Consider the following 11,272-nt stretch of genomic DNA (forward strand, 5'->3'; position numbering starts at 1 on the left):
ATAAATGCAGTAGGATTTAGCAATACTCACTCATGTTAACTTGCAATCTATTTATTATTGAATGAGATATGAAAATAAGATGTTAACCTTACTTTAAATCTTTAATAAGAAAAGTACTAAAACATGTTTGAAAGCATATACATGCATATAGCACATCTCATTCAAGTGATACAACCACAAGTGCTAGAGAATGATGCTGCTTGTGAGTGACACATTGTCATGATAATTAATGCAAAAGGGTCCATCTCTTCTTGCTTTTTGGACATGACAAAATTACAAAGGCTTGTCTATCATCAAAAGTTGGCCCCCACTACATGACACTTTCCCATTTCTTTATTATGATTTGTCTTTTTCATTGGCACTTATCCTAAGATTATTCATGCAAAAACAGGCATAAAGTACTGTACAGAGAACTAAGCTACTTTGACTCAATCTTCCTGCTATAGATAATAATTACCATTTTATTTTAGATGAAACTATGTAAGTCAGGTTCTTACCACAATATTTAGAAGATGAGTCTAGAAAAAGGATTATATTTTACTTCTCTAATTATACACTTAACCAAAACAAGATACAAGACAAGACACATACTTATCAAATTAGACACATGAAACCTTATCACAATTATATGGACAAGATGAGTGATAAATTTTCAGCACTATCTTTAGTATCTTTTTTTTTTCACCCTTTAAAGGTTTATGCTACAAAACATGGAATAAAACTAGGTTCAAATATACAGAAAGTATAATCAAGAAGCTTTCATATTTTCAATGAACCAGCACAATAAACCAAATACTCTGATAATGCAGCTATCTCAGGAACTAAGCAGCAGGAAGAAATAAAAATTGTACAATGACAGGTAAAAGTTTCAAAGAGATTCAACTAAGCAAGCAAATTGCATGTACAAAGATTGTAACAAACTTCTATCTACCATCTTCCATACATGAGATAAAGTTTAAAATGCAACATTTTTAAAAAAGCTCTTTCTCCTCCGAAGTTTAAGATACAAGCATTATTGGACAGTCTATTATCCATGATTATCATTTGAACTAGAAGAAGCTTCCATGATTATTGTTTTAACTGGAAGAACGGAACGGCCACAGAAATGATAGAGGATGTCTCCTTCCTTGGCTCTGATGGCTGCTCTCCCTGCTCCTGGAGCTGCTGTCGCTGTCACCACTACTATTGGCGTTCCTTCCACCCCCACTTCGACTACCACGAGAACTAACATGTCCTTGAGGTGGAAGTTCAACACGGCAAACAGGACACGAGTTATGCTGAACCAACCAAGGAACAATACAATCAGTGTGGTAAATATGGTTACATGGCATCTCTCTGGCTTCAGATCCCAGTTCAAATTTCTCTTTACACACGGGACAGTGTGAATCTTGGCGAAGATGCGCACTCGTGATCTTAATAGTAGGCATTGCGTCAATTGAAGAACGTGCAGCTGGGGGTGGACCACGCCGTTCATTCATGGTGAGTTGCTCAATAAGTTCTTCAAGTCCAGGGCCCATAAAGTAATCACCGAAATCAACACCCCTCGGACCACCTCTTGGACTGCCACCATTAGCCAAGGTGAATCCAGGAACTTGACCGTGAAAGATCAAATAAGGACCAGAACTAACAACACCCCAACTCTGTTCAGGACCCGGGGCAGGACCAGACCTCCCTCTAACATCAAAATTGGGGTGCCTTCCAGCCATTCTCTGCCTCATGAAATTATCCACAGCATCTATAAAACCAAACCTTGGATCAGGACCCCTCCGCCCCATAAAAGCATGCAAAGCATCGAAAAAATCAGGCATCTGATGAAACTCCCCCATCTGTGATGATGGAAAGGCATGTTGAGGCGCAAATCCTTGCAATTCATTAAGTTCTTGAACGAACCCTCCATCACAGTAGGGACAAACAACATCCCTCCCTCCGAGCACGATTGGCTGCCTGCATTCGTAACACCAGTGCGTTGCTCCACTTGACATTCTTTCTCTTTGACTAAAGCCTCCAATTCTGCACCGGATTTCACTTCCCTTCTGTACAAAATACAGAAACAACTAATAGATCAAAACTAATTATAAAATCGAAATGAATCAATAAGCAATACAACCTTGAGGATTCAATTGGCTTATTATAGTGTTGATATGTACATCCTCATCAATGGAAGCTTTCTTCAGACAGCAATGGGATTGAAAAGAAAACAGAAAACTATGCAAGAAATGAATGAAAATGTAACATTTTTCCTTTAAAAAATAATTCTAAAAAATGCATGATTGACTTGCACGCAGATGACAGCAGCATAATTCTGTTGCAAAAATAACCTAGGATTGGAAATGAAAATACAAATCAAATACAGTTTGTTGTTGTTGTTTTTGTTGTTCTAGAAGACAATTAAGGCTTTATTCAGCATATAAAAGCACATAAGAACACTAATTCCCAGTAAAGGGTAACTCAGGACTAAGAACAGAGAGCTGCTAGTGCAGAAATCACTTGAGTATCTCTTTTGGATCATATCATGATTTCTGAGGCACAAAAACAAGTTGAAAAAAAAAATGCAAGTAACTAAATGCAAACCACTCTGTAATATTGAATGTATTCCTCTAACAATTGTCCAATTCAACAATTCCAATAAAAAATTTCATGTGCAGTAAGACAAAAACTTGCTTCAATCCATCATCACAACAAAATTCACTTCGGGAATCAGGTACACAAGTCACACAAAAGGGGCAAAAAAAAAAGTAAAATATCTGCATATTGAAAAATAGGTCATTTCTAATAAAATTATTTTTTTTTTAATCCATCACCAAAGACAAACAAGGGAGTAACAAAATTCTTTCACAAATCACAGTTTACTCTCACATAAACAGCAATTACGATTCAATAATAACATCAAATTCAGTCACAGTAGAGAGAAAGCATCACACACATACAGAGACCCAAAATCCAAAACTGAAAATTGAAGAGTAAGCAGAAAATCCCAGCTCAAATCAAACTGTTGTTATAATCAAAGCACTAATTTTCAATTCAATTGGGTTTCCAAGCAATCAATACACTTCAATTCCACGGAACCAAATCACTGACTGAAGGGGAAAAAAAAGGGTTCCCAAAAAGCAAAAAGTAGGAAACTTTTGGAAGATAAGGCAGAATCAAAGCTTCAGGATTCGTCAGAGATAACTTACCAAAGGAAATTGAAGCTTAGAAGGCCAAATTTCTGAGCTTCGGAGAGAGAAAGTAGAGAGAGAAAATAAGAAGACGAAGAAGAAGACCCTTTTTTATGGTTTCTGGGGTCATCCACTGAGAGGGGAAAAGTCTTCATTTTTTACTTTTATTTATTTATTCATTCATTTATTTATTTATTTATTAGTAATCTGAACTTTTTTTTTCACCGCTTGAAGAAGAACTTTGATTCTTTCGTACAATAAAATACTATTTAAGTACATAATAAATAAGAACAAATAAAAAATAAATTGATGATGGGATTTTCCTAGTAACTACTTCCCAAATGCAATAGAAATTATAATCTTCCTAACTTTTTCTATTACATATGGCTGCTTGCAATGAAATGAAAACGAAAATGAATTTTCTAATAAATTTAATGTAAATTTTGTTGTGATTATTACATTAAGGTGGAAAAAAACATCTAACGACTTTTTAATCTTAAATATTGTACGAACATTTTAGGGTAAAAAACCCAAATAAACCAAGTTGAGAAATTTATTATCCAAATCAACCAAAACAAAAATTATTTCAGTAATTCACCAATGGCCATTTATATATAATTCGAATCAATATGATTCGAATTACAAATGCATGTAATTCGAAACAACTTGCTTCGAATTACGTTTGAATGGATATGCATGTAATTCGAATTGACTCAATTCGAATTAGTAGGCTCACATGACTCTATAGAGTTCGAATCATATTGATTCGAATTATTCAATGTTGGTGACACTGGGTAATTCGAATTAAGTTGATTCGAATTACTAGTGAGTTGCCTATATAATGCTACGTTAGTTGGATATATATCAACTTTTATTTTTCACATTCTTACTTGGATAGTTGGATATATATCTTATAGTTGATACCATTTACTGTATAATTTTATTTTTCTAAAAATAATATATATATATATATATATTTTGATGATTACACAATTTTATAAATATTTAAAAAATATTATTAAAATTAAAATTATATTTTTTATTATTTGACAATAAAATTAAAAATTAAAAATTAGGGATTAATATTACTAGGTAGCCAGTAGTTATGGTGGCAAATTTGTACCCTAACAAAAATATTAGGGATTAATATTGTTAGGTAGAAAAAAAAAACTAGAACTTGTCTTATTTAATATTAATTATATAAATTTGGTTTAAGAATATTTCATTAACAAAATTAAATAGTTAATTTATATAAATTAACAATTAATTATATAAATTTTGTTAATAAAATATTCTGCAACCAAATTTATATAATTAATGCTAAATAAGGCAAGTTCTGACTGTTTTTTTGTCTACCTAACAATGTTAATCCCTAATATTTTTGTTAGGGTACAAATTTGCCACCACAACTACTGGCTACCTAGCAATATTAATCTCTAATTTTTAATTGTTAATTTTATTGTCAAATAATAAAAAATATAATTTTAATTTTAATAATACTTTTTAAATATTTCTAAAATTGTGTAATCATAATATATATATATATATATATATAATATTTTTAGAAAAATAAAATTATACAGTAAATATCTTTTGTATCAATTATAAGATATATATCCAACTATCTAAGTAAGAATGTGAAAAAAAAAATTTGATATATATCTAACTAACGTAGCATTATATAGGCAACTCACTAGTAATTCGAATCAACTTAATTCGAGTGTCACCAACATTGAATAATTCGAATCAATATGATTCGAACTCTATAGAGTCATGTGAGCCTACTAATTCGAATCGAGTCAATTCGAATTACATGCATATCCATTCAAACGTAATTCGAAGCAAGTTGTTTCGAATTACATGCATTTGTAGTTCGAATCATATTGATTCGAATTATATATAAATAGCCATCGGTGGATTACTGAAATAATTTTTGTTTTGGCTGATTTGGATAATAAACTTCTCAACTTGGTTTATTTGGGTTTTTTACCCAACATTTTATGTAAGACAATAAAGTAGCATCCTAGTTAACTAAAAACTGGTAACAAGAATAAAAAATAAGGGAAAGTATATTTTGTTATTGAAATTTGGTAAAAATTTTAAAAATAATTTTAAATTTTATTTTGTTTTAGTTATGTTCTAAAAAAATTTTATTTGTATTAAATATATTTTTAAAAGATTCATTTTTAAAAAATTTAAGATCAATTTAACAATAATATATAATAATTATGTTTGATTTGTTTCTGTTAAAAGTTATTCTTATAAAATTATTGTTGAATTGGTTCTAAATTTTTTAAGAAATTAAAAGAGTATATTTGATATAAATTAAAAACTTCTGAAATAAAATTAAAATAAATTAAAATTTAATGGTATTTTTAAATTTTTTTCTAAACTTCAGAAATAAACGGTATATTTTATCCTAAACATTCATAACAAAAATTTAGATTTTTTAAATAAATAAAATAAATTTAATATTTCTCAAGCGTAAATATTTTTAAATTTGTATGTATTGATAAATATTATATTTAACAATAATTAGTTAATTTTAAAAAGAAAACTGACATTGAATTAAAAAGAAATATTTAACAATAATTATTTAGTTTACAAAAATTGTGATCCTTTTAATTCATGAATTTATCAGAAATTGTAAATTTATCAGAAATTGTATGAATGAATCTACCCCACCATAGGGGGGGGGGGGGGTGGAACATTGAGGTATGAAGCCAACTTGTACCGAAATTGAAAAGGGAAAACCCTAAAAAGCAACGACAAGTTTGATGAATGATGATGTCCTGTAATTGAATTGTTTGTCCTATCTTTCACAATTCACAAATGAGTTTATGCCTCCTAAGTTGTAAGTAACATTATTATATTTTATTATTATGCCACCTATTCTCTTTTTTAAATTAAAATTATACACTAACATGTAACCTGTGCTACTAGGTTTGCATTATATATTAAGATATGAAACGGACTTATTCAAGATTTAAGAGTTAAATAAATTATATATGTGTCAATGTGTTTAAACTAGCTATATATATGTAATTATATTATATCTGTATGCGAGTCATTTTAGTTTGACCATACTATAATAATTATGATGATTATGATATTTTAAAATATATTATTAAAATTAAAATAATATTTTTAAAAGAATATTATTTAAAAAATATTATTAAAATATAAAAAAGATCATTTTAATTTTAATAGCATTTATATAATTTTTATAATTATCGTAAGATAATTATGCTAGAATTTATGATGTATGTATATATGTTTATGTAATTATTGGTTTTGGATCTATCAAAAAGTGTTTTGCATGAAAGAAACATCACTTTCTTTTTTTTTTTTTTTTGGTGGGTCAATAATTTAGGTTTTGCTTCTTTTACTAAACGAATCAGAGTAATGGTTTAGTTTTAAAAAATGAGTAATTTTATAAAAGTGAAGCTCTTGATTTTTGTTAAATAGTAGAGTTTTAGAGTCAGCATCATTTCTCTCACCCTTGACCCTTTCAAATATCAAAATTTCAACAAAATATTTTAAAATAATAAAGTTTCAAACGAAAAGATGGACTTTACATGAGAAATACGAAAGTTAGGGAAAATTATTATTAAAATTTATATTTCGAAATTTTTTATTTTATTTTTCTGAAGGGGATATAAAGGTTAAAAAAGGCCAACAAAATTAGCGATGAAATCAAGCTTGATTAAAGGAATTAAATGATCAACTTTGATACTTGGCATGCAATGATGCAATAATTGAGAGCATGAACTATTTTATTTGTTGGTGTGAAGAGCATAAACAATTTATTTATTTTTTGTATATTTAGAGCACGAACAATTGAAAGCAAATTTTGGTGATTCTCCTGACCCAACCCCAATTTATAGAAACTGTTAAATCCAAATTCATTGGTCAATTATTATGTAATCAGTCATACAATATTAATATTTAATAATTAATTAGGTTGATATTTGTTAGTATTTATAATATTTTATTTCATAATTTTTTAATAATTATTATGATTTTTTTTATATTTTTGTGAATTAATAATTCTAAAATTATTCTATATCCTATTAAAAATTATCACGATTATTTTTTATATTTTTGTAGGTGTTATATAGTATTTCGTTTTATGATTCATGAACATAAATTTTAGAGTCAAGTATGCTCATGTGGTGTACTCTAGTCCCAATCTACGTATTGATGCTATTTTTAAAAAATATTATGTATTAAATAATTAAATTTATTAATGATTAATGATTAATGATAATGAGAGACACCAAAAAAGATTAATTATGGTGAGATTTATCAATTATTATTATATTATATTATTCTACAACAAATTATGGTAAAATTTGTCAATTATCATTATATTATTCTATAATAAATTGTATTACAGTGCCAAACATACTGACATAATACATTATTGTGACAATTTGTATATATTTTTTTTCTCAATCATTTTTTAAGAACGTATTATGTAATTAATAGTACACAAATTAATATTTAATATTTAATCATGTTGAGATTCGTTAATAATTTTAATATTCTATTTCATATCTTTTTAATAATTATCATTATTCTTTTTTATATTTTCGTGGATCAATAATTTTATTTTATTTTTATCTTATATTCTTCTAAAGTTTATCACGATTCTCTTATATTTTGTAAATGTTATTATACTATTTTATTTTATCATTTATGAACTTAAGTTTTAGAGCCAAATATGCTGAACATAGTACGTTTTAGTGCTGGTCTACATGTTGATTCTATTTTTAAAAAATATTATGTATTAGATAATTAAATTTGTTAATATTTATTGATTAATTACAATAAAATTTGTCAATAATTATATTATTCTATATCATATCTTTTTAATAATTATCTTTTTTTTTATATCTCTATAAATATTATATATATCTTTTAAATCACTTTTAATTTTTTTTCTTTACAATGTTTTGAATATATAGTATATTTTTTATTTCTGTCTATTAAATTTATCTAAATATTTAGGAACTAATTGTTAATATTTTTTATTGATATATTATTATTTTCGACTATTTAAATTAATATTTTCTACTACTCAAGTTATTATTATTATTATTATTATTAATTTGATAACATTTAATAAATACATATGAATCTGCTTTAAAATATTTTAGTTCATTTTTTCTTATAAACATTGAGTTATTTGTTTATTGCATGCTACACCTTTTCTTTATTAAATATAAATACTTTGTGAATTTCTTTATTTTATAGATTGTTTGGTATTAGTATAAATAACAAAAAAAATATATGAAGTTATTTAATATAAAGTAATCATATTATGGATAACTTATTTTAAAAACATATTTTAGACATAATTACGGAAAAATAAACATTTCCTGTACATTATACATGGATACATACACTAGTAACTTTAAAGATATAATATTTTTCTAATTTTAATGGTATGTTTGACAATAATACAATATCCACCAAGTTATTTTCAACTTAAAATTATTAATTCTCCACTATAATCTTTTTTATTATATACCCAAACATAGTAGATCATTTAAAAAATAAATTAATTAAAAAATACAAAACTATTTCCTTTACTTTCCAAAATGCATTGTATGAATTTTCATTCAACTCTGAAATCATGGTTTAAACAAAAATTACAGGCTAACTTTAATTCAAACCATAATTTAGTATTTTGCAAATGAAAATCCAAACATATATAGAACTCTTAGAAAGAAAGCACTCTATTCAATTATTCATGAACAGACAAAAACTTGGACCAGAGTTCCTTTCATGATGATTGTCACCAATTTTTTCAATGCTCATTCCCACAAATTTTGAAAGCTAATAATTAGAAGTTGCACCAAATAGCAGATACTTAAATATATATCTCTCTTTCAATTCCAACAATTCTAGTAACAAAACCATCACTGAAATAGATCAAACATACTAAAAGATGAAAAAGTGAGGGGGGAAGGGGTATCAACGAAAAACAAACTAATCGGCCGCTTGAAAATGGCAAGATGACTTAAATTTTGTTGAATGCAACAATGTCGCAGCTCTGGATATACTCGTTGCATGGCTCGACAGTGAGATGCTCCTCGATGAGGGAGTCGACAGACACAAGGTCATCAACAATCGTCATCATGATCTGTAGCTTCTTGATGCCGTATCCAACGGGAACCAGTTTGGCTGCAATAATATCAACAAAATTTTGTCAATATAACAATATATAGACTATAAATTCAGCAATTGTGAACAAGAATGAGTTTATGAAAATATTCACATACATGCTCCCCAGAGTAGACCCTCCATCTGAATGCTTCGAACAGCCTCTTCCAGCTTCTTCATGTCTGTTTCGTCATCCCAAGGCTTAACATCAAGCAAAACGGATGACTTTCCACCTACAAAAATGTCAAATTGACGAAAAGACCATCAAGAAATTTTTTCAACCTATAATTCTACCATATAAACAAACACATTCCTAATTACAACAACTAGAAAGGGAAGTGTATTGAATAAGTATATTCATTGATCTTAGATTTATATGAACGATTAACACAATGATTTAAATGCACAATTCGATCAATAGTAGAAAAAAGCTTACTTTCTTTCTTCTTTGTGGTCTTCTTTGCAGCCTCCCTTTCCTCAGCTGCCTTCTTATCCTCCTCTGTCTCATCACCGAAGAGATCAAGATCGTCGTCATCAGCAGCAGCAGCCGCCGCCTACAAAAACCAAATGAACCACAAAGACCCAATCAGCTTAATTAGTTCACCTATTGGCTTCTGTAGAATTATGGTAACTGTAGTTTACAGTTCACATAAGGTTGAGCATCTATACAAAGTACAAACCAACAACTCATTGCAGATTTGCAGGAAGCATAACTCGAATAGCTCAACTAACAATCCCACTCAGGGAAACTAGGTAAGTAAAGAACTAAAGATACAAATATAGCTACAAAATTAGGCTTCATTCTTTCTAAAATTTCCAAACTTACTCAAATGGGCATAAACATAAAACAAATCATTTGATTTCAAACTCAGAAGTAATCACTAAAACACTACATTATACAACAAGAAAAATGCATCAAACATTCAAACAAGTAAAAGGCATCAACCAAGTAAGTATAATGTAAAATTGCATACATAGAACAATTAAAAAAACAGGGATTAAGGTAGATGCATCATGCATACCGCTTTGGCAGGTGCAGCTTCAGCTGGAGCACCTTGGCCAGCAAATTTCACACCTTGAGCTTTGCCAGGAAAACTGTTCATTAAAAAGGGAATCAACTTTTCATATTACTTATCTATAAATTCTAAATTAGCATAAACAACAATAAACAAATCCAAATTTGCAGCAACAAAAAAATAAATAAATTGGGAACAGGGAACAAACCTTGCGGCAAGATGGGAAGAGACAATATCGTACCACTTGGCAGCACTGGGAAAAGAGCTACCTGGCTTCTCCGAAACAAAACCATACACTTTGATATCATCTTTTGTCAATTGATCCCTGCAAATAGAGAAAGGCCCAAATAAAATTGAATCACCCAATTTTCAAAATCGATGAAAAAGATTACTCTTTTAAGTAATTGAAGGAAGTATTAATTGGTACCCAGAAACATAGGTCTTCCCAGAGAGGAACTCCTCTAGGGTTTTGAGACCAGACTCTGTGTGCAGATCTGAGAAGGTAACAGCCATTGGTAAGATTTGGGAGGCTTCGAATTGAAGTGCAAAGAGTGAAAGAGTATCACTTGGTGTGTGAGAGTAAAAGAGGCGTAGATCAATTCAATGGCTGATATTTATATTATGAACGCAGAAAACCCTAAATCAGTCCCCACTTGTGAGCTCAATTTCTCAAAATATATGCTTTCAATATGCTATTATGCTCTCAAAATTACATACTAGTGCTCACTTCAAAGGAAATAAAAATAAAAAATAAAAATAAAAATTTTTAATTTCAAAATCTATTTACATTTATAATTTATAATTAATATTACTAAAGGAAAAATTTTCAAAGAATTTTACTTTAACCACTAATTAATTGCTTAATTTTATATTTATTTTAGAATGTAAAATAATAATACTTCATAATAAATACAACAATAGATATAA

General features: G+C 28.5%; 2 protein-coding genes across 3 annotated transcripts; both read right to left on the minus strand.

Moving 5' to 3' along the window:
- Positions 1-860: 860 nt before the first annotated feature.
- Positions 861-3,556, minus strand: LOC112702141 (probable E3 ubiquitin-protein ligase RHC1A). Of its 2 annotated transcripts, none has more exons than XM_025753057.2 (2): positions 3,177-3,556; positions 861-2,033 (listed from the first exon to the last, which is right to left on the minus strand). In XM_025753057.2, the coding sequence occupies exon 2, from the start codon at positions 1,980-1,982 to the stop codon at positions 1,077-1,079; it is 906 nt and encodes a 301-aa protein (XP_025608842.1). In that variant the 5' UTR covers positions 1,983-2,033; positions 3,177-3,556; the 3' UTR covers positions 861-1,076. The 2 variants fall into 2 exon arrangements, with proteins under 2 accessions (XP_025608842.1, XP_072056026.1); XM_072199925.1 differs by having other exon boundaries at positions 861-2,030; positions 3,177-3,332.
- Positions 3,557-9,016: 5,460 nt separating this feature from the next.
- LOC112702142 (elongation factor 1-beta) lies at positions 9,017-11,060 on the minus strand. The gene is made up of 6 exons (XM_025753058.2): positions 10,773-11,060; positions 10,554-10,670; positions 10,352-10,424; positions 9,766-9,883; positions 9,449-9,562; positions 9,017-9,350 (listed from the first exon to the last, which is right to left on the minus strand). Exons 1-6 carry the CDS (start codon positions 10,856-10,858, stop codon positions 9,187-9,189), a joined length of 672 nt encoding a protein of 223 aa, XP_025608843.1. The 5' UTR covers positions 10,859-11,060; the 3' UTR covers positions 9,017-9,186.
- Between the last annotated feature and the right edge of the window lie 212 nt (positions 11,061-11,272).

This window comes from Arachis hypogaea, chromosome 7 (genome assembly GCF_003086295.3).
Source record: "Arachis hypogaea cultivar Tifrunner chromosome 7, arahy.Tifrunner.gnm2.J5K5, whole genome shotgun sequence".
Taxonomy (NCBI): Eukaryota; Viridiplantae; Streptophyta; class Magnoliopsida; order Fabales; family Fabaceae; genus Arachis; species Arachis hypogaea.